This window comes from Drosophila elegans, unplaced genomic scaffold (assembly GCF_018152505.1).
Source record: "Drosophila elegans isolate 14027-0461.03 unplaced genomic scaffold, ASM1815250v1 contig_208, whole genome shotgun sequence".
NCBI classification, from domain to species: Eukaryota; Metazoa; Arthropoda; class Insecta; order Diptera; family Drosophilidae; genus Drosophila; species Drosophila elegans.
In genome coordinates, this window is record NW_024545578.1 from 10,451,611 (window position 1) to 10,471,820 (window position 20,210).

Consider the following 20,210-nt stretch of genomic DNA (forward strand, 5'->3'; position numbering starts at 1 on the left):
TTTTATGTTCTCCCCCTATAGTTTCAAATATATATATTTATTATTTTAATGTACAAAACACACGAATGTAAATAAATTTGTAATTATGTCGAATGACGTATGTCTAATTTGGTGGTTGCCACGCGTTTCTATACCCGAAACGGGGCGCTCCCAGGAATGGAGGGCGATGGCGGAATCTAGGTAGGTAAGTGGCCGACGGGAAGGGCGGAGGACGTGGTGGCCGCTGGAATCCAAACCTTGGCGGCGGTGCCATGCCATATGTCCCATACATCCCCTGAAAAATATGTGAAAATAATGTGTAGGTCAAAAATTTCACTGGGTTGGACATTTGCTCGACATTTTCATCGTTTCTAGCAGAGATTATTTCCAGAAATTGTGCCTTTAATACTTTAAAATAGAAACTTAAAATTTTTAAAATATTTTTTTTCTTTTATGTTGGCTGGCAATCTCTGTTAGATCTTATGAAACTGCAGTACATAAATCTACTAACGTAGAAATCCTGTGCTGGCACTTGCACATAGTAGTTGATGATCTTTGGCGGCGGATTGTACCGGTGTGGAGTTCTTTGGCGCTGCCTCCGTTCGCTGCTGCGATTCCGACTCCTTGAGCGGGCCCGTTGCCTTCTGTGCCTGCTCGCCCGCTCGGATGACTGGGATCTAGATCTGGAGCGGGTGCGTCTGCCGGATCTGGGGGATCTTTGGTGCAGTCTCATCACTCGATCTCGTTCCCGTACCTCGTCCGCGAAGTATGGAACCTTGTGGTCCTCCCGTTTCCGCTCCCATTCCCTTGCTCGACCATGGTTTTCCCTCGGTCTTCCATGGCTTTCCCTTTCTCGCCGAGATCGCGATCGGGAGCTGGACCTGCGGGAATCTACGTGGAAAGAGAAGGGTTAGACACTTCTGCGAAATGTGGTCCTTGGTGGTTCCATGGGGTCCACATAATGCGCAGTTGGTTGTCCAATCGTCCTGTCTTCTTTGTTTGCGCGCTCAGCGATTCTTTTTCATCATTTCACATTTCACACAGTTTGACACTAGAAAAAAAACAACAAAAAGAAAAAAACATTGTATGCACTTGGTCAATTCTGATCAGATCGTATATACTATATAGATATGTATGTATATAAACCTCGGAAGTGTTTAAAATGTCGAAGTCGCAAAACTCAGCTTCGACTATTTGCAACATTTCAATTGCTTTTGCTTATCCTTTAGAAAATAATGTAACTATTTAAAAGTTAAACCAGCCAGACAGCAACAATTATTGGAAGTCTGCTTGTAGAAAAATGAATGCAATGCGTTAGAATGTTATTCTGTCCTCCTCTAACACATTGCTGGTATTGTTTGCCGTAAACATTTACTCGTTAGATTGCTTAGATTAGATGCCAAAGGGAAAAGCAAAAGCAAATAAAGGCAGTTATTTAAACACGTTACCTCGATGCCCGGCTCCACTGCTGTCTGCGTCCATTTTCATTTGGAAAGAAAATGCATACAAATTATGCACTTTGCGCCAGTGTGACCGCTTTGGAATTGTACAAAGTGTGCCCGCCCATCACTTATCGATTAATTATCTCAAAAACAACAAAAAGAAACGTTAGAATTTGAAAACTTCAATAAGCTAAGCCGAAGTTTATATACCCTTGGCGTTTTAAGAACAAAGTATACGTCCATGTTTTTTAAAATTGTGATTAAACTTAAAATAAAGTTAATATTCAAAAATCCTCTACAATCGGTTTTATTTCATTAGAACACACGACAATACAATGCAATTTTATTTAACAGTTCAAATACATAAATCAAGGGCAAACGCAATTAGCAGGCACAGATACGATTTAAAACTTAAAGCTAAGTGGCACATTGATGCGCTCGTTCTCCATGGAGACCATGATGAGAGGCTCCTTCTCCAGCAAATCGCGCCTGGGCGAGCGGAGCAGTCGGACATCGATCTCCACCCGACCGCCATCCGGAGCCACATAGCACTCGCTGGGACTGATCCGCACCAGCTCCGGGATGCTGCAGTTCACCTCGATGAGCTGCCTGGAGCGAAAGCTATTCGTCACGGACAAAGTGGCCAGAGGAGATCCGCCGGCATCGAATTCCAGCGAGTTGGGTTCCACGGACCAATTCCGCTCGACGGGCATAAGAGTAGTGGTGTCCGCCTCCAACAGTTCATCCACGGGCTCCAGCAGGTTGCTCTGTGTTGGCGTTGGCGAACTAGGCACACAGATCGTCCGAAATAAGACAGTTTCCTCGGCTTCCGGCAGGAACATTAGCGAGCTCTCCGAGGACTCGTCGAAGTCCCGATTGAGAGTGAGTGCCACATCGATAATTCGCACAACGGTGACCAGATCGAGGATGAATTCGGGCGGCTCGTTGAGCAGCCCTAGGTTTCGGACTGGCTGCTCATCCGGAAATCCACCCCAGATGCTGTCCAGCATCGGGGAGGTGAGCTTCTCCCGCTGCCGGGAGCTCATCCTCTGGACCAGGCTGCGCATGCGCTGTCTGTTGGGCTCGTCCCCGCAGAAAATTCGCATGTTGGCCAGCGTCAGCACCTGGGCGGTCTTCTTCAGTATGTTCTTCAAGTCCTCGCGATTTGGTCGAAAGACGATCTGCACGCTACCCTCGCTATTGGGCGGCAGGATCATTCGGCTAGGCCGCACATCGAAGGCCTCGCTCAGGCGCAGTTTCATCAGCACGGTGGAGTCCACTGAGATGCCCACAAAGGCGGTTAGCGGGCCCTTGTTGTGGAACCGGAGACTGGCCGAAAGTGGACCGGCGGATAGCTCGCATACATCACCGATGGTGAGGAAACTGGCGCCCACCGGTCCCTTCAGCAGACCCTGTATGGTGATGGACGCACTGCCGCCGTAGCCGTACAGCGGAATCTCTAGGCCAGGCTGGCCGCTGTTGTGGGCTCCTGACGGTGCATAGAAGGACAATGCTCCGATGGCCGCTCCACAGACAGTGGGACAGAAGTTAATCACCACCGAGCGGCATTCCATGGCCTGCAGGGTGATTGTGCTGCTTTCGGTGCCCACGAGCTGGAAGCCTGGTCCCTGGATGCCCAGCCGGATGACAAGTCGCTTGTCCGCCGTGTTCTTCACCTGCATGGACTTGCGCACGTCTGTTCGCAGCTTGGTGCTGCCCCAGCACAGGCTAGTGTGGGTCACCTTTAAGGGGAGCAGCTTGCCGTCCCGGTGGCTGAACTCACTGGAGTTGGAGCATCGCGACATGCTACGCGGTGCAGTGGCAGAGCTGGAACCAGGTCCTCGTCTACCGCTCGTGGTGAACCCGCTGGTGGAACTCGCCTCGCTTCCCGCTGGCGAAGAGTTGGCCTTGCGGACAGCACCGCTCATCAGCTGCCGGCGCTCGGAATTGGTGGTGCTGTCCAGCAGTGGAGACGAGAGGCAGCTTCTCGGCGAGGACATGGGCGACAGGTTCTTGGCCAGGTTCGGGGAAATGCCAAAGTCGCGCTCGGTGGAAGAGGCCACGGCGACATCGCATCCATCCAATCGAGTACTGCTCAAGGATGAGGGATTGCGAGGAATCAGGCCCACTGTGGAGATCGAGACCCTCTTCTTGTTCACCGGCGTTTTGTCCTCGTCTTCGTCCTCGGTGCAGGTTAGTGGACGGAGTCCATCGCTGCTCGCCGGACTGGCGGTTCTGGGGGAAATTTTGGTACGTCTCACTCTGCGGCTGGGCTCCTTAACCGGTGTCGAGGGCCACTCGTCGATGTCCGCCTCGACCTCCGTCTCCACGGGTTCGGTTTCCGCACGGCTAATGGTGATCTGCGGCTGGTCCGCCAGCGGACTGAGGGGTTTGCGCGAGATGCTGTGCTGGAGGTGGCGAAAGTCCGTGGAGTTCAGTACAGAGTCCGTGAAGCTCATGGTGTCCGTGAGCTTGTTGGAGCACAGGGTGCGCTCCGCATTTGAGGCGCTGCTCTGGTTCTCCTTGTTCTCCTCATTTTCGTAATTCTTCCCACGACCACGCTCCCACAGGTGGTTGACTACCTCCACGGTGGATGTATCCGAATTGAGATCGATATCCCTTAGAGCTTTATCGATGGCCGAAAGACTCAGGATCTCAGAACTTGAGGGCGGGCGCTTGGGCTCTTGAGCCGCCAGGCCATTGTTGGCCTTCAGCACAGTCTGAATACGATCTTGCTGCTTCTTTCGCATAAGATTGCGTCCCAAATTCGAGTCTGCAATGGCGTCCGTCTTGGTGTAGGTCTTATTTTCGGGCTGCGGTGTCTTCTCGCCTACGGACTCCAGAGTCTTGTTTTGTTCTGGTTCTCGTAGTGCCTGAATAGAACGACTGCGATCCGGACTGTCATCCCTCACTATGTTCCATATGTTCTCCGAGCGCGTCTGAAAGTAGTTGCCCAGAGAGAAATCCGGATCTCCGGCCAAGACAGAGCTGTAAGTAAGAAATGTTAATTAACCATGCCATATACCAACAGGAAGAAATATTTCCTTTACTTACTTGGACACAGAGGTTTCTATTTCGGATGTGGGTGGCGGAGCAGCGATCTTCTGCATGGCCTGGGTGCTCAAAGTAGCCGTGGGCATGGCCGTAAACTCTTGAGCCCACGAGATTTCGCCCAGCACCAACTTGGACTGCATTAGCTCGGCGGGGGCGAAGCTCTCATTCTGGCCAGCCGCCTCCGCCAGCGAGGTGGAGCCAAAAGAGAATCCTCCTCCGCCGTTGAGACTGAGGTCACTCATGTCCGCAGTGCGCGGCAAACTGCGGGAGCAGCTGAACGAGTCCGTGACACTGCTGGAGTTGGCCCGGGACAAATGGTAGCTGGTCTCCAGCTGGCTGGCATCGTGCAGCTTCTTTTCCAGCAGGCGGGCCTTCTCCACGAACGAGGATTTGAGGATTTCGGCCACGGAAAGGGATGGCTTCTCTCGTCGGCGCTGTTTGCCACCCTGACAGAGGGTTGATCTGCCGGTGATCTCTGCAGGCTCAAAGGATATGTTGGTGCCCTTGGCGGCGGGCGTGGCCAAGGCAAAGGAGACACTGCTGTTCAGGTCGATGGTCTCGTCAGTCACCAGCTCCGAGATGTTTGTGGTGGAGCGCTTTTGGGGGGCAGTGCTCTTCGCTTGGCTTTGACGCGTGGGGCGAGGTTTCTCCAAGGTCTCCAGGGCACGCATCCGCTCTTCTCGCAGGCGTTCGTGGACGCCGGAAGAGTCCCGACTAACGCCGCTCCTCCGGCTGCTCTTACTGAAGCTGGACAGATCGCCAAAGACTGCAAGGTCATCGAATTACTCCCTGCTCCAAGGGACTCTGAATCTGAATCCTAACTTACCCTTAAGGTTGTCCATGTTTAGGATGCCCAGCGAGTTCTGGTCCATGTAGCTGCCGTTACCCTGGCTACCACTTCCACTGCTCTTGTCCATTTCGCTTCGTCCGTTTACAGTTAGTAGCGCAAACAACCGGTAAACAAAAAAGGCGCGTCGTTTGGTTCGAAAATGGACGTCGATTATCGATAACACCAGGGCGGCACACGCACCCCAGGGCTGCTTTTGATAACTTGTTTATTCAAATGTCAGACATCATCCTATTTTGTATTTTATTTTATCACACTTTTGAGAGCACACAAATTATCATCATCTACAGGAAAAAACATTATTTTATACAAAAATTTTGTAAAACAAAATTAAGAACAAGAGCAAAACGTGCAACGCTAAACGGGCGTCCATCCCTGGTTGGATTTTTGCGAATTCTCCCCGGCTTCCCATTTCTCGATTCCGCTCGTGCGATTTCGGCGGTTGTGATTATCCCAAATTGGATTGGACTTGGCCAACTGGACCACACACAAACTCCTTAAAATATGGAGGCTGCTATTCTGCAACTAATTGAGGGACTCCTGAGCCCTGACAGCGACACGATTCGCCAGGTGAGAGGACCACGAAGTAGAACAATTGGGCGGTAAAAAGGAGGTTATCCTGTTCGCCCTTCGGTGACATTTTCCTCATTCACTTACTCCAACTTCCTTTAATCCGTTCCTGCCGTTCTGACCGCATGACTTAATTAACATATTCACCAGTTTCTATACTTACACGATTTTAAGATCGGCATGTGCACATTCCAATACGTGCAAATGTGTCTATGGCACAGTGGGTCGCAACCAAATTATATTGGGTATATTAACCCTTTCATCCCCAACGTTACTAGTCAATTGTCGGAATAACATATTATTACATTGCTATAATTTATAACTTATAAACCTATTAATTAACGAGATTGAGGTTAATTATTTGAAGTCCTTAAACATCTTATACTTTTTAATGCATATTGATTGTATTATTTGAATTGATTCAGCATGATCACCACAAAATATATTTTTTTATTTACTAACATTTCGGTATATGTACATATTTTAAGGTACCTATTCTATGAGATGCATATAATAGAAACCCTCCACATTATTCATATCACCAAAAAAATACTGTTTTTATTTTAAACGATTTTGCATAATAGCACATATATTAAATAGTCTAAATTTCTTTCAATTTCATATGTTGGTAAAATAAACGTAAACGTCTGGTTTTATATATTGCATATGTAAATATACATATTTTGAATTTAGTAAAAAAAAATGTCTAGCGGATTTTGTTTGAGCGCCATCATGAAAACTTCATATTCTTTACTTGATAGAACAATGAAGTTTGCAATTAAATGCAGCTTCAACTTATAGAAAATCCCAAAATGCAAATAATTGAGGAATATATGGCAACCCACTGTCCATCTGGCATTGAAAAGCACGTTGTCCACATGGACGCATACTTCGCCGCTTCCTAATTGGGAAACTATTTATGCTGGATATACATTTGTATGTTGCCATGCTGCCGAAAAATGACTAATGAAATGCCTTTCTTCTGCCCTCCTAGTCGACTGCCGAGTTAACTAAGGCGTACGAGAATCCCGAGGCATTACTATGTCTGACCAAGATAGTGGTGACGAACGAGAAGACGCAGCTGCGCCAGTTCGCCGCCGTGCTTCTCAACAAGCGGCTCAGAAAACTGCGCCACTGGCAGCTGGTTCCCGCTGAACAGCAGGCTGCGTAAGTGTCTCGACCACCCGCAACAATAATAATAATTATTATAAATATATTATTCCCTCTCAGCATTAAGTCGAGCATCCTGCAGGTCCTCGTCACGGAGAAGGAGAAGAGCGTAAAGAACTCGGTGGCCCAGCTGATGGGCACCTTGGTGCGCCACGAGGCGGAAAAGGGGGACGCCTGGATGGCGGAGCTCCTCAAGTTCATCTACGACCGCAGCAGCAGTGGCAATCCGGAGGAGAGCGAGCTGGGCTCCTCGATCTTCGCCAAGCTGGCGGACTCCGCTCCCGACCAGTTTGCTCTGCACATGGAGAGCATCTTCCAGTTGTTTGCGACCATTCTGTCAGGGGCCGAGACGTCCGGCAACCTGGCCACTCAAACCGTCTCGAATATGCTAATCGGCACCAGCTGTCTGCTGCCGTTCGTCAGTGGTCACAGTGCCGCCGAGCAGACGGTAATCAAGGCGATGCCAATGATCATCAAGACGCTGCACGCCTTCGCCCAAAAGGGGGATGTACACGAGTTCATCAGTGCCTTTGAAATTGTGGACACGCTGGCCGAGTATGTGCCCCATCTGCTGACCAGCAATGTGAAGCCGCTGCTTGAATTTTGCCTGGTCACGGCGAGTAACGTCCAGGTCGAGGACTCGATTCGCGTCCAGGTTATAGCCTTCGTGGGCACCCTGGTGCGGCTCAAGAAGAAGGTGATCGTTAAACAGAAACTGCTGGAGCCCACTCTAAACGTTATATTCCAAGTGATTTGCCAGGACACCAGTGATTGTGAGTATCTGAATCGCCCTTTAACAGCTAAGGCTGGCTAATGGTTTCCTCCGTCGCATCCAGGTGACGATTACTTTTCGGGGGAGAGTCCCAACAGCCCGTCGTGTGCGGCCACACAGACCCTGGACTTAATGGCCCTTCACATGTCGCCGGAGAAGGTTATTCCTCCGCTATTGCAGCTGCTCGAGCCGGCGTTACAGAGCCCGGATCCAGTTTCCCGGCGATCCTCGTTCATTTGCATGGGTGTCATCGCCGAAGGCTTCGCGGAGGCCATCAGCAACAAGTATCTGGAGGTCATGCTGAACATCGTCAAAGCAGGCATCAATGATGCCACGATGTCGGTGCGCGTCTCCGCCTTCTTCGCCCTTGGCCAGTTCGCCGAGTACTTGCAGCCGGCCATTTCCAAATTTGCATCCCAGATTCTGCCCGTGTTATTCGAATATCTGAGCCAGCTGGTTGTGGAACTCAAGGTAGGTAGTCCCGTTGACCATCTATGGTCGAATTGGAATTTCTTCGTATTCTACATTCTCGTTTGTTTGTTTGTTTGTTTGTGCTGCTTCTAAGGCTGACCGAAAAAGCAACGGGAGCCATCCCGCTTCCGTCCCTGCCAAAGATACTATAATGTACTTAGACAAGTTACAGATCAAGCGCAAATCGGTCCTCACCAAGTATAGGGTGCTTCTTTTTTGTCTTACGTTTAACTTTGATATTTAATTGCACTTCATCCACAACCTATGCATATATTGAAGCCCCTTTTGAACGGACAGTGTCATTTTTTTTATTTTAGTCTTATTGTAAGCATACACTATCAAAAGCTCTTTGAAGAATATTTGAAATCATAATGAGAAATAATTTAATACCAAAAGCCGGTCATAATATAGAGGAGTCCGATTTCATTGTAACAAATCCAATTTATATTTAGTTACCATTCATTGACACTCACTCTGCACCCAAACACAAAACACATTGATGGTCAGGAGTGTACTAAACCCGAGTCGTTACAGATGGGCCAGCCGGAACCGAAGCACATGGAACGTATGTTCTATGCTCTGGAGTCTTTCTGCGAGAATCTGCAGGAAGACATTGTGCAACATTTGCCCGTACTGATGGATCGGTAAGGCTTGAGTAGTGGGAAATGAAGGTTCTCCGTCTAACAATCCTATTATACAGTCTTTTTGAGATTCTGGACCCCCAGCACTCGGCACGTATTCGTGAGTTGGCTCTGTCGAGCATTGCTGCGGCGTCCAGCTCCGCAAAGGAGCACATGATGCCGTTCTTCCCCAGGATCATGACCATACTGCAGGCCTGTCTGGTAAAGGATTGCCCCGAGGAAATGAACAACTTGCGCATCGAGGCCATCGACACTCTAGCCGCGCTCACTCGCGAAGTGGGCAAGGAAAACTTCATTCCGCTGGCCGATGACACAATGAACTTCTGCCTGTTGATGCTGGAAGACGGCCCCGATGATCCCGACTTCCGAAGGTCCATCTATAACCTGATGGGCTCTCTGTCGTTGGTGGTCAAGGAGAGCATGGCGTCTGTGTTCCCCAAGATTATGGATCGTATACTGGAGTCGGTAATATCCTCGGAGGATGTGCTGCCCAATATGCCGAAGAACGCCGACGGGGATTTGATCCTGGATGCAGCCAATGTGGAAATCGATCTGGAGCACACGGACGACGAGGATGACTCTGAGGACCTGGACGGCTACCAGGTGGAGAACGACTATGTCATCGAGAAGGATGAGGCCATATCAGCACTCAAGGAGTTCGCCGCAAACACGGGCGTTGCCTTCGCACCCTATCTGCAGTCGGCGTTCGAGAACGTTTACAAAGTGATTGATCATCCGCAGGAGGAGATCCGCAAATCGTGCGTCAGTGCCATCTGCGGATTCATCATCGCTCTCAACAAGATGGGCGATGCTGCGGGCGTGACGCGCGCCTGCGAGATTGCCATTCCGAAGTTCGCACAAATCATTCGCACCGACGAGGAGGTGACCGTGGTCATCCATCTCCTCGATGAGCTGGCCGATTTCTTTAAGGAAGTAAAACTGGCAGCCATAACTAATCAGGAAAACGCCGAACTGATCTTCGGTATCATCAGGGACGTCTTCCTCAACAAAATGGCCTGTCAATTCAACGAGCAGGGTGGCGGCGATGAGGAGGATGTGGAGGACAGCGAGTTCAATGACACGCTGATCGAGAACGCTGCCAACCTGCTGCCCATGTTCGGTCATACCCTCCAGCCGGAGACGTTCTCGCTTTATTTCGGTCGCCTCCTTCAGTTCTATGTGCAAAAACTGGTACGCAAACTGGTAGAAAATACCCCTCAATCATGGCATGGAGAATTGTCTTGAGCAGAGATTGCTCTCCTTGGCCATGATTTAATAGTTTGTAGAATTATTCAAACCGTATTCTTCAATTACATTTGTCTCTTGTAGGCTAAGGCCAAGAAGCAAGACATACCGGAGCACCGGGCATATATCTATGGCGCTCTGGCCGACTGTTTCCAGTCGCTGCGCAAACAAACGGTCACCTATTTTGACGTAGTGTGCCCCCTGTTCATTGCCGGAACCAAGGACTCGGATCCCAAGGCGAGACAGAACTCATATTATGCACTGGGCGAGATTGTCATTAGTGCCGAGGAGAAATCATTTGAGTAAGTACTGTTGAATTGGATGTATATCATGATTACTGAACCTTCCATTCGCAGGTCATATCCGGCAATCCTCCAAGCACTTTCCGATGCGATCGCCAGGGAGACAAATGATTCCGCCATGGACAACATTTGCGGAGCAGTGGCGCGTCTAATTGTCACCAACCATTCGGCGGTACCGCTTGGGCATGTGTTGCCCGTCTTCCTTAACCATCTGCCGCTGAAGGAGGACGTTGTGGAGAACGATGTTATCCAAAAAGCGTTCCGCGTGCTCTACTTGCAGGCTCGCCCCAGCATAGAGAACTTCCTTGGCCAGATGTTGATTATCACCATCGAGTCGCTTTACAAGAAACAGATGACGGACGACCAGACCATCGAAAGCGCGCTCTGCTTCATTAAGGAGATTCGCGAACATTATCCGGACAAGTTCAACGAAGTGTCTAACTCGAGCCCGGATGTGTTCAACTATGTCAACACCCTGTAAGAACACACACACACACACACATTACACACATACCAGCACACGGCTTACGACCCACATCCCCAGCCAACATTACTAATCCGAGACCTCCGCCCGCAGCCTCTGGATTTGGATATGATGCATCAGAACTGCAGTTCTGCCGAGCTAGCTTCGGAATAGATTTGTCTCGGCTAAGAATTAAACTTTAGGTTTTAGTTTTGCGTTAGTATGCTCTGTGGCGGTTCAAAATTTAGGTAAAGCGATCTTTAAAATTGCAAGTTGTAGTTTTTTCTACCAAACCGTGAAGCAACGGTAAAATATTTTCTAATTTATAGCAACACCCAGTGACACATGAATATGTATGTATGAATAGTCTGAAATAAAAGAAACAATAAAGAATGATATGTGTTTCATTTTGCGGATGTATTTCGCAGATTTGGTTGCAAAGACACCAGTTGTTATAATCGGTTGAAATTCTTTTGTACATTAAGTAGTTTGAACATTAAAAAATTAAACTTTTGCTGTAACCCAATTGATATTTGTTTGTTAATCACTCATACGTTCTTTTGCTTGAAAAGACAAATTATTTTCATTTCAACTTTAACAAAAAAAATAAAAGAAAACTTTTACCTAAAAAAATGTTTGGCTTTCGATTTGTTTATTGCATAAAAAAAATCCACTATATTAAGGGGTGAATATAAATTCATTTGTGAGTTCCAACCAAAATTTTGAGATTTAATAAAAGTTCATAAAACTTTTTAAAAAATGTATATTTCAATATTTAAATCTGAGTTTTCGTATGGCTGGTGCTGGCTTTTACCAGTGAGCATTTCGACGGATAACCACCTCCCGGACGATGTCCGCATGATTGGCGTGCAGCTTGAGACCCGAGTCAACATCCGTCCAGCGCACATTGGTGGCATCGTCGCCTGCCATTAGCTCCAGTTGGCCCACCTGGCTCCCGTCCTCATCGTGGAAGTTGAGCGCCGTGGTCTCCATCCACGCGTTGTCCGTGTTGCGGAAATCGTCTACGTAGCCTTGGTATACCTGGACGCCGCCGTCCTGGAAGAACTGTTCCACCATATTCGCCTTATCTGTGAAGTTCAGCGCCTCCTCGGTGAACTCCCGCTTGAGGGTGACGCTCACATTCTCGCCGGGATCTACCATGCCGCCGGGAATGGCCCACAATTTGTTGTCCGACCGCTGGATGGCTACCATCTGTAGCACATTCCTGAAAAAAAGGAGTGTGAGTTTTACGCAGTCTATAAATAATTGAGCTCACCCACTTGCCAGTGGTGGGGTTGGCCACGAGTGCTCCTTGATCGTTTCGCTTCCAACGAGTCACTATAGGATCAGCGGCATGATTGGGTCCCCATCTGCCCAGTGAGCCTCGCCCGCTCAGTCCAGTGCGTCCGATGGGGTTAAGGGGTAGGCCATCACGCAACTTGTATGCCCCGTGGAAGGACTCGCGGTTGACCTGACCATCCAGCTGGTTCCACTGCGGACGGAACACCTCGCTTGGCAGGGGAGGGTCAGCCCACACCTGTCCACCAATGTGCGGCGCCGTGTACGCCGGTGGGCAGTAATCCGCATACGGTTCCGACCAGAAGACCTGCTCATCGGACACCGGGAACCGAAGGACGGAGCTGCGTGGGTACATGTTGTTACGGCACATCAAGTGCCGGAAGATGCCCGGCTTCACCAGCGAGGACATCATCTGGGCGGAGGTCAGGGAGTTTTGCAATAATGGTAGCAAACAAAGAAACGACAGCAGCGCGAACTCGGAACTCGTCATCGGAGTAAATGCTCTCACAAACAAATGTTATTGTTTACGTGCACCAACGGTCATTAAATTAGCGCTAAAAGTCATAGTATGGTCAGTAATCTTTTTTGTGTGAGAGAAAATTTAATTTTATAAACAAAAACTATAACCAAGCTTGCAAAGTTTCCTTTTTTAAGTCTAAAATATACATGACCATGTAGAATTTAATAAACTCACATTTAGAGTGCTATTAAATTGGCCATTGCTGTGTGTTCCAAACCATGTGAATCGACGACCAGCAAACTCTGGTCACACTGAGAAGCATATTTGAAATCTTAAAGATTCAGTTTATTACGATGTGTGTTATTTCGGGTAATTACAAAAATTTGAAGCCAACTTAGAATGCCTGATTTCCATTCAATGCCCCTGACCAAATGAGACGCCCATCCGCGACCTAGCCTAGTCCTGGCGCAGCGTCAGCTCCTTGACTTCGATGCCATCCTTGGTGATAATGTTGATCAGCACGGAGTCACCGGTGTAGATGTCACGCTCAGCGGCCGAAATGAAGGTATCGGAGGCGACACTGACGGCGCGCTCCTTGGTCAGCTTGGGCACCTCGCTGGCGGCCAAGTTCATGTTCTTGTAGCCAATCTGGTTGTCCAGTACCGGCTGCAACAATGTACCGGCAGTGCCGCCGGCGCGGTAGGTGGCCTTTTCGCAGTGGCCAATGGGATCGTACGAGTAGACGACGCCCTTGCCGTCCTTGTCGATTCCCGCCAGGATGTTGGACACGTAGTACGGGAAGAAGCGGCGATTGTACATGGTGATGGATAGCATCTGGGCCACTGCATCCGTGGTCATGGTGCGCAGATGGGTGTGCTCGTAGCTCTGCATGCGCACCTTCATCAGTCCGGTCAGGGAAAGGGTATCCGCCCAGCATCCCGTGGAGCCCAGGACCGTCAGAGGCGACAGCTTGAAGAGCTTGCTTTGACTCCGGGAGTGGATGTTGTAGCCGCTGCTCAACCGTGTGTCTGCCGCAATCACCGCGAAGTCGTCTCCGGCGATGGCCACAATGGAGCTGCAAAAAGGAAACCACTCCGGTCAGTTGAAGACTTCAGCCGGGCATTCTTGGGGAAAATCTAACTCACCCGCCGTTCGACTCATAGGGCGAGAAGTCGACATGCTTCACGCCGGGCACCTGGTAGTCTGGGAACTGCTCAAAGCCAAGACTGCTCATGTTTGTTCTTTAAATTTACCAATTAACTTGCCAAGTAAAAAAAACGAACGAAATGATTTGCAAGTTTACAGCGGCTAACCAAAATCACAAATTCAGTGTGGCCGTAGGTGAAGTAGGGAAAAACGATTTCGTGCTTTGTCTGCTCCGAATAGTTATCAATAGGTATTTGGTATTTATGTACTAGATATTTTTATTTTTTTTTTTTTAATTTATTTAAAATTAAAATATGTTTCGAATTTATTATATATTATTAATAAATAGCACTTATATTAATGTTTGAAAAACGGCAAAACAGATTTGGATAAAAGATGAATCTTTTATTGAACAGTTCGGTTATTTTCAACAATCTTTGGATAAAACTGGTGCAGATGATTTCTTCTAAGCTATAGCGGCCAGGCCTTCGACGCGTTCCCTATGCAAATGCCCTCGATTCTTTTCCACCAACGCCTTGACATCATAGAACCACTTTCCTACATTAAAAACAAAAAAATATCAATGAAGGCTCGAAATAATTGGCCAACTTGGTAAGACAATACTTACCAATGCTAGTGTTCTGCAGGCAATCCTTAAACGTCTGACAACCCTCCATGCTGCTGAGGACGCCGAAAACAGAGAGATCAGCCAGGCTGGGCTGTTTGCCGCCCATGAATTTCGTATTTCGTTTTTTCAGTTCGGCAGTCCACTGGTCCAGCGCGTCGTACATGTGCGACCGGACGTCGTCGGTGAGGGCGTGGCGACGCTTTAGCATCTTGGCAATGGCCCACATGGCGGTGGCGCCACAGTAGACCATCAGGTTGCGTTCCCACTTGGGAAAGTGGACATCCCACTCGCCGGCCTGCGAGAACCACTCGAAAGTCTCCAGGGACTCACCCATGGTTTGGTAGCAGTTCGGCGATATCAGGTGCACCAGGTGGCTGTCAGCCCAGGATCTCCACTTGCGATCGGTCCTTAAAAAAGAAGATCCTTTTGTAAGCTTCCTATTTTAGGGATGTGTTCTATCCTAAAAAAGGTATCTGGTGAACTTACTCCTCCGTTTCCTTGGACACTCCCTTTGGCGTGTTTTCCCGATACATGAGGAAATATTTGTTTAATATGTCGTTCTTCTTCTTGCCATCATCATCGAAGAAGGATGTGTGCGGATAGTACTGCGCCAGTTCGCCGATGTCCGTGCGCTTGTCCTGCAGATAGGTGGCTATCAGAGATATGATGGCACTGGAGTCCACCATCTGCACGTATTGGCCGTCCTGCTGCCGAATAAGCACCATGGGCACCTTCTTCACCGACGACCAGCGGATGTCCTGCCGGAGAACGGCGTCCACTTCGACAACCGCATAGGAGATGCCCATGTAGTCGAGGAAGGCGCGCACCTTGCAGCAGAAGGGACACGTCTGGAACTGGAACAGCACAATGTCCAGTCCGGAGTTGTCCTTGGGGTTCACATAGCGCTTGGTTATCCGCACACCTGCCGGAACTCCGCCCAGACACTGCGGCTTAGTCTCCTCGTGCTCCTTGTGCGAACTGCCGTCCGTCCAGCGCTGGTACATGGTGTACACCGATCCTGCGGCTGCGCCCACTGTCGCCCCCAAAATAGCCAGCTTAAAGGTTCCATTCGGCTTCTTCTTGGCTCCGCCGTTTTCCACCGCTTGTGCAAACTGGCGGCGAGCAAATGCAAATTCCGGGTTTTGTTTACGGGTCAGCAGGCGCAGGGCTACGCTTCCGCTTCCCGCCGGCGGAGGACGGACACCAGTTAGGACGGTGGCAGTCGCCAGCCGAAAACATGACATAATTTGCACCTTTGTTTTGACTAATACTAAATATTATGCAAAAGTTAGCGATTGTTAATTCGCGACTAGAACGAGTTAGGAATGGGAGGGGATACTTATCGATATGCGCTAGAGATGTGTTCTTTTCCGCCAGCCAAATTTAGCTATGTTGGCTTTTCCTTAACAATTATAACATTAAATAATTAATAATTTTACCGTTTTTTTCTTTATTTTAGAGTAAGAAATAACTCAATTGGTAATCTTAATTTAAGAGCAAACATTTTTTCTAATTTGATTAATAATTACTCAATTGATAATCTTAATTTTAGCTAGCAAAATTGTTAAAATTATTTTATCGATAGTTGGCACCAGGGCAGCACGCAAGCTGTATAATCTCTAGTCGATACAAAAAAAAAACACGAATCCATCGAACTTTTCAAAGTTGTTTTTTTTTTACCATCCTCTCAAAATTTGTTTATAAACAAAACCGAACCGAATGTCGGCATCTGCGGAGGGTCTGGCCGCACTGGACAAGTACGGCGACGAGGACATCTTCAGCCTGGTGATCCGATACGGACTTTATGTGGGCGCCCTGTTCCAGTTCGTATGCATCTCAGCCGCAGTGCTGATGGAAAATAATCCGGACAGTAATCAGGAGTCCGGCGATGTGGCGGAACGGGAGGGTGAGCCAGTACGGACGCGACTGCACAAGATTCGCAAGCTGGAGAAAAAGAAGCGCCGGTAGATCTATCATTCCTTAGCCCATAGTTAGCATAAGTAAACTCGAATGCATACATACATACATATATTAAGCGAAAAATAAAAGATATCTATGGGGGTTTCCACAGAAATCTCAAGAGATTTGAAAATTCTTGCCGGAAGCCCGGTAATTTCAAACCTCTAGAGGTTTCTTAGTCATTCCCGTAAGTTTAAGAACTGCCCAGCCCTTGATCGTCGTTTTTTGGGAGAGGCTGCCGCCCTGGCACGATTTTTTGCACATGACTCAGGGCGAAAGCTCTACGCCCCCCTTTGAAAACACCTTCCACCATCAAAAAGCCGATGTTTAGTTTGGCTGTTATCTTTAATTTGGGAATAATATAAATTATAATAATCGTATAGTTATTATGTTGCTTGCAATGTTGTTGTTTTCGTTTGTTTTACTTCCCTTTTAACTATGTACGTATGCATGTGTGTTGTGAGTGTGTGTGTTGAATGCTCTCTCTCTCTCTCTTTCTATATATATATATATATATATCGGTATATATATATAATAGAGTCCATGCCAAAGGATGCAAGGACAATTATCACTATAAATTATTATTATGCAGTATTTAGTTTTCGTTTTCTCATGAATTTTGCGTGGAATTACATTTTTAATTCAAAACTCATTGTGAATCTTCAGTTTTTTTTTTTGGGGGCGTAAAGAGGGCGTGGCAGGTCTTGGAGGTGAAGTATCTCTCGTTTCAAAAACGTTTAAATTTCAAATACAACAACTAGTTAAATAGATATCGAAAATGGGTCTAGGCAATAAGGATTAGCGGAGGACCAAAGGATGGTAAAACATATCAAGTAAGATAGTGGATCTCAAGGCCCAGAATGTCTAGATGTGGCTATGTTAAATTCGAAACTCGCTTTCGTTTTTTTTTTTTCGGCTTTACGCTATTTACTCGTACTTTTGTTGTTTTCTAATTCGCTTTATCGTTATTTATCATTATCATCAGTGTTGTTGTTGTCTAAATTATTGTTTAGTTACTCACAAGTGTAGAGTCATCATCGTCACAAAATATAGTATATATAATATATATTTGCTTTAACCCACACACAAAACATGTTCACATCCTGCTAACCCACCATCACTCTTTCTGCTTCCGTTTCGATCGCTTCTGGTTACGGTCCTTTTGCCCCTGGGACGCTGGAGCTGGAGTTGGAGCTGCAGTTGAAGCTAAAGTTGAAGCTGAAGCTGATGTCCAGGTCCAACTAAGCCTCGGGCAGCGGCTTCAGCTCCTTTATCTGCTTGATCAGATAGGCCTTCTCGTCGTTGAACTGCTCGTCCTCGGAGCGATCCGTGTGGAAGTTGGTCAGGAAGTCGACCAGCTTCGTTTGGTTGCGCAGCAGGATGTCCAGGATGGGCTTCGGCTTGTTGGGATTCGCCACGAACACCTTGAAGACGTGAAACGCCTCGAACTGGATGTTGCGCGACTTCTCCTTGAGCATGTTCATCATCAGCTTGAGGTTCTCCGGCTCGGAAATGTAGCGCGTCATCACGGTGAAGTTGTGCCGGTCCAGCAGCAGTTCGCCCAGCAGCTTCAAGCTCTGTCGCCGCGTCACATAGTTCTCAGAGTTGAGCAGCCGCTGGTAGTGCTGCGAGAAGAACTTATCATAGTTGGCGTCCAGGAACTCGGCACACAGCAGCTTGTGGCGCGTGAGCAGCTCCTTGAACGTGGAGAAGGCATCGCTGGCAATGTCGAAGGTGGACACCTCCACGTAGCGGAAGAACTTGAAGAACTCGTCCGAGTGCAGCATGATCTTGGCCAGCGCCTCGTACCGGGCGCACTCCCTCAGCATGGTGCCAGAGTTGAGGGCGATCTCCGGATGCGCATCCTCGTAACCGCCCATCAGGGTGAACAGGATCTCCGGCTTCGTGCAGATGTACTCGACGGTGGGCGAGCGTGTGCCAATTTGGCGGCGCAGCACATTGTTGAATATCAGGGCCACATGCTTCTTGCCCTCGAAATCGATGCGGTGCAGGTTCTGGATGAGCAGCAGCAGCAGGTTGCTGTTGTACAGCTCCTGCGACAGCTGGGCCACCACGTAGTCCGCCGGCGGCTCGGCATCGCTGCTCCCGTACAGCATGTTCTTGATCGAGACCAGATTCTTGCTGACGTCCTCCTGGGCCTTCTCCACCTTGCGGTCGCCCGCCTCCAGGGCGTTGATCGCCTCCTTCAGTGACTTGACCAGCTCCACTGGCGACTTCTGTGACTTCCCGAACAGTGGCATTCCGCTGGCTGCTTCGCTGTCTTTTCACTCGAAATTGGTTTTGGATTTTGATTTTGTGATTCGGTTCGGTTCGGTTGTGGATGTGGATGTGGTTGGGCTGTCGACGATGTCTCGTATCTTCTGCCGTATTATCCTGCTGTTCGGGGCCCTTGAGGTGCTGGCTTTGTGGTCGCTTCGAGAGTTGCCCAGTTACCGACGGCGAAGACGCGGAAAACAATGCTTGGCAATATTATCACGGTGGAATATTCTATTATTATATATTATTTCGTCTTTTTCTTGTCTTCTTCTAGGGATGAACAATTTCGATTGGCCGTCGATTCGATAGGCCTATCGCAAAGTCGCACGGCACGGCTGGCAGAGCCAGTGTTGTAAAGGGACAGCAACTAAACGGGCCTTTTAAATTAAAACCTTTAATTTCAATCACTTTAATTTTTTATTTAAGATTTATTCCAGTACCATAGGGAGCATATTTTATTAAGATATTGTAAACCATTTATTCTATGGTGCAAATGTTGCTGATCAAGATCAACATTCAACTGTTTTTTTAGACTTTATTTTTAACCGGATAAAGACTGAACTCAACATTTTATTTTTCCTTGTATCCGATATCCCCAATTAAAACAGCATGTAACTAAAATAATTTTAACGGAATTTACAACATTCATTGCCAAATGGTTATCTCAATTTTAAAATATCTTTTGCGGTGCTCGATCAAAATTATAAGTCGAACGTATAATTATGAAATATGGATTTGTGGTCAAAAAAATACATCCATTATTCAATAAAGTATTTAGGTGTTCGCGAATCCATTTGAAATAGAATCCACAATCAAATTATAGTCCCGAATAAACGTACATAGTTGTACTAAGTTGGAATTGGCCTTCCCAGCTGTTCCTACAGCATTTTTAATAAAACATCTTAAAACAAGGCATTTTGAATTCTTTAAATATCGTTTTTATTTCTCATTGAAGTACTTTGTTTTTGATCCGTTTTCGTTTTAGATATTATTCTGCAGCGCATATCAGGCGCTTGGTGTATCATAGAAGTTACAGAAATATATTTGTGTGTATATTGGGCAACACTTCGTTTTCGTCTTGCCAGCTGTGTGTTAGCCCATTTTTCGATTCGGGATCCAAGAAGAGGACTTGGGGGTTAATGGAAAGGCAATATATTGTATGCACATCAATATTTATAATTATATCTGTAGGTTTGACCGCCCTGCGTATTGTTACAGGCTGCCCCTAGCCTTAATTTTTGTTTCGTTTATTTTGAAATAAATTTTATTTGGTTTTTGTTTTATTTTTTTTTGTGATTTTTGTTTACGTATAAAAGTTGTTTAAAATCCTTGAAAATATTAGATAATAATTACAATTGGTTGTGTAATACGTCTAAAAGCATTTCGATGCGCCTCGTACTCGAACATAGATTAAACATAAATCAATTTAGTCTTTGCCACTAAACATATCAATTTGAGTAGTAGTAGTTGTAGTTATCAGTTAAT

General features: G+C 47.5%; 8 protein-coding genes across 11 annotated transcripts; 2 read left to right on the top strand and 6 right to left on the bottom strand.

Moving 5' to 3' along the window:
- Positions 1 to 20: 20 nt before the first annotated feature.
- On the bottom strand, positions 21 to 1,537 carry LOC108146956 (female-specific protein transformer). 3 transcript variants are annotated; one of them, XM_017273212.1, is made up of 3 exons: positions 1,428 to 1,537; positions 491 to 1,030; positions 21 to 274 (listed from the first exon to the last, which is right to left on the bottom strand). In XM_017273212.1, exons 2-3 carry the CDS (start codon positions 710 to 712, stop codon positions 104 to 106), a joined length of 393 nt encoding a protein of 130 aa, XP_017128701.1. In that variant the 5' UTR covers positions 713 to 1,030; positions 1,428 to 1,537; the 3' UTR covers positions 21 to 103. The 3 variants fall into 3 exon arrangements, with proteins under 3 accessions (XP_017128701.1, XP_017128700.1, XP_041564262.1); XM_017273211.1 differs by having other exon boundaries at positions 491 to 870; positions 1,428 to 1,523; XM_041708328.1 differs by lacking the exon at positions 1,428 to 1,537 and adding an exon at positions 1,126 to 1,299.
- A 175-nt stretch (positions 1,538 to 1,712) lies between these two features.
- Positions 1,713 to 5,499, bottom strand: LOC108146791. The gene is made up of 3 exons (XM_017272959.1): positions 5,302 to 5,499; positions 4,476 to 5,241; positions 1,713 to 4,409 (listed from the first exon to the last, which is right to left on the bottom strand). Exons 1-3 carry the CDS (start codon positions 5,390 to 5,392, stop codon positions 1,826 to 1,828), a joined length of 3,441 nt encoding a protein of 1,146 aa, XP_017128448.1. The 5' UTR covers positions 5,393 to 5,499; the 3' UTR covers positions 1,713 to 1,825.
- A 73-nt stretch (positions 5,500 to 5,572) lies between these two features.
- Positions 5,573 to 11,349, top strand: LOC108146792 (importin-4). 2 transcript variants are annotated; one of them, XM_017272960.2, is made up of 9 exons: positions 5,573 to 5,892; positions 6,887 to 7,059; positions 7,123 to 7,835; positions 7,899 to 8,305; positions 8,840 to 8,949; positions 9,006 to 10,137; positions 10,276 to 10,493; positions 10,548 to 10,970; positions 11,071 to 11,349. In XM_017272960.2, exons 1-9 carry the CDS (start codon positions 5,827 to 5,829, stop codon positions 11,087 to 11,089), a joined length of 3,261 nt encoding a protein of 1,086 aa, XP_017128449.1. In that variant the 5' UTR covers positions 5,573 to 5,826; the 3' UTR covers positions 11,090 to 11,349. The 2 variants fall into 2 exon arrangements, with proteins under 2 accessions (XP_017128449.1, XP_041563867.1); XM_041707933.1 differs by having other exon boundaries at positions 10,548 to 11,349.
- A 354-nt stretch (positions 11,350 to 11,703) lies between these two features.
- LOC108146699 (ADP-ribose pyrophosphatase, mitochondrial) lies at positions 11,704 to 12,927 on the bottom strand. The gene is made up of 2 exons (XM_017272763.2): positions 12,237 to 12,927; positions 11,704 to 12,181 (listed from the first exon to the last, which is right to left on the bottom strand). Exons 1-2 carry the CDS (start codon positions 12,743 to 12,745, stop codon positions 11,767 to 11,769), a joined length of 924 nt encoding a protein of 307 aa, XP_017128252.1. The 5' UTR covers positions 12,746 to 12,927; the 3' UTR covers positions 11,704 to 11,766.
- Positions 12,928 to 13,038: 111 nt separating this feature from the next.
- Positions 13,039 to 14,048, bottom strand: LOC108146700 (proteasome subunit beta type-1). The gene is made up of 2 exons (XM_017272764.2): positions 13,861 to 14,048; positions 13,039 to 13,790 (listed from the first exon to the last, which is right to left on the bottom strand). Exons 1-2 carry the CDS (start codon positions 13,947 to 13,949, stop codon positions 13,172 to 13,174), a joined length of 708 nt encoding a protein of 235 aa, XP_017128253.1. The 5' UTR covers positions 13,950 to 14,048; the 3' UTR covers positions 13,039 to 13,171.
- Positions 14,049 to 14,245: 197 nt separating this feature from the next.
- Positions 14,246 to 15,818, bottom strand: LOC108146696 (prostaglandin E synthase 2). The gene is made up of 3 exons (XM_017272761.2): positions 14,976 to 15,818; positions 14,490 to 14,896; positions 14,246 to 14,419 (listed from the first exon to the last, which is right to left on the bottom strand). Exons 1-3 carry the CDS (start codon positions 15,731 to 15,733, stop codon positions 14,328 to 14,330), a joined length of 1,257 nt encoding a protein of 418 aa, XP_017128250.1. The 5' UTR covers positions 15,734 to 15,818; the 3' UTR covers positions 14,246 to 14,327.
- A 287-nt stretch (positions 15,819 to 16,105) lies between these two features.
- On the top strand, positions 16,106 to 16,655 carry LOC108146701 (protein anon-73B1). Its single transcript, XM_017272765.2, has one exon. The coding sequence runs from the start codon at positions 16,209 to 16,211 to the stop codon at positions 16,455 to 16,457; it is 249 nt and encodes an 82-aa protein (XP_017128254.1). The 5' UTR covers positions 16,106 to 16,208; the 3' UTR covers positions 16,458 to 16,655.
- A 119-nt stretch (positions 16,656 to 16,774) lies between these two features.
- On the bottom strand, positions 16,775 to 19,021 carry LOC108146697 (protein Mo25). The gene has a single exon (XM_017272762.2). The coding sequence runs from the start codon at positions 18,707 to 18,709 to the stop codon at positions 17,690 to 17,692; it is 1,020 nt and encodes a 339-aa protein (XP_017128251.1). The 5' UTR covers positions 18,710 to 19,021; the 3' UTR covers positions 16,775 to 17,689.
- Positions 19,022 to 20,210: the final 1,189 nt, after the last annotated feature.

Excerpts from the sequence above, each read along its gene's own strand:
- LOC108146791 (XM_017272959.1), bottom strand. The coding sequence starts at position 5,392 with ATGGACAAGAGCAGTGGAAGTGGTAGCCAGGGTAACGGCAGCTACATG. Across the intron at positions 5,242-5,301 it reads AAACATGGACAACCTTAAGG|TCTTTGGCGATCTGTCCAGC; the intron begins GTAAGTTAGGAT and ends ATGACCTTGCAG. Across the intron at positions 4,410-4,475 it reads ATAGAAACCTCTGTGTCCAA|CTCTGTCTTGGCCGGAGATC; the intron begins GTAAGTAAAGGA and ends TCTTACTTACAG.
- LOC108146700 (XM_017272764.2), bottom strand. The coding sequence starts at position 13,949 with ATGAGCAGTCTTGGCTTTGAGCAGTTCCCAGACTACCAGGTGCCCGGC. Across the intron at positions 13,791-13,860 it reads CCCTATGAGTCGAACGGCGG|CTCCATTGTGGCCATCGCCG; the intron begins GTGAGTTAGATT and ends TCCTTTTTGCAG.
- LOC108146699 (XM_017272763.2), bottom strand. The coding sequence starts at position 12,745 with ATGACGAGTTCCGAGTTCGCGCTGCTGTCGTTTCTTTGTTTGCTACCA. Across the intron at positions 12,182-12,236 it reads GCCAACCCCACCACTGGCAA|GAATGTGCTACAGATGGTAG; the intron begins GTGGGTGAGCTC and ends CCTTTTTTTCAG.
- LOC108146701 (XM_017272765.2), top strand. The coding sequence starts at position 16,209 with ATGTCGGCATCTGCGGAGGGTCTGGCCGCACTGGACAAGTACGGCGAC.
- LOC108146956 (XM_017273211.1), bottom strand. The coding sequence starts at position 1,467 with ATGAAAATGGACGCAGACAGCAGTGGAGCCGGGCATCGAG. Across the intron at positions 871-1,427 it reads CAGTGGAGCCGGGCATCGAG|ATTCCCGCAGGTCCAGCTCC; the intron begins GTAACGTGTTTA and ends CTTTCCACGTAG. Across the intron at positions 275-490 it reads TGCCAGCACAGGATTTCTAC|GGGATGTATGGGACATATGG; the intron begins GTTAGTAGATTT and ends CATATTTTTCAG.
- LOC108146792 (XM_017272960.2), top strand. The coding sequence starts at position 5,827 with ATGGAGGCTGCTATTCTGCAACTAATTGAGGGACTCCTGAGCCCTGAC. Across the intron at positions 8,306-8,839 it reads AGCTGGTTGTGGAACTCAAG|ATGGGCCAGCCGGAACCGAA; the intron begins GTAGGTAGTCCC and ends GAGTCGTTACAG. Across the intron at positions 10,494-10,547 it reads GCCGAGGAGAAATCATTTGA|GTCATATCCGGCAATCCTCC; the intron begins GTAAGTACTGTT and ends TTCCATTCGCAG.
- LOC108146697 (XM_017272762.2), bottom strand. The coding sequence starts at position 18,709 with ATGCCACTGTTCGGGAAGTCACAGAAGTCGCCAGTGGAGCTGGTCAAG.
- LOC108146696 (XM_017272761.2), bottom strand. The coding sequence starts at position 15,733 with ATGTCATGTTTTCGGCTGGCGACTGCCACCGTCCTAACTGGTGTCCGT. Across the intron at positions 14,897-14,975 it reads GTGTCCAAGGAAACGGAGGA|GACCGATCGCAAGTGGAGAT; the intron begins GTAAGTTCACCA and ends TTCTTTTTTAAG. Across the intron at positions 14,420-14,489 it reads CCTGCAGAACACTAGCATTG|GAAAGTGGTTCTATGATGTC; the intron begins GTAAGTATTGTC and ends TTTTTAATGTAG.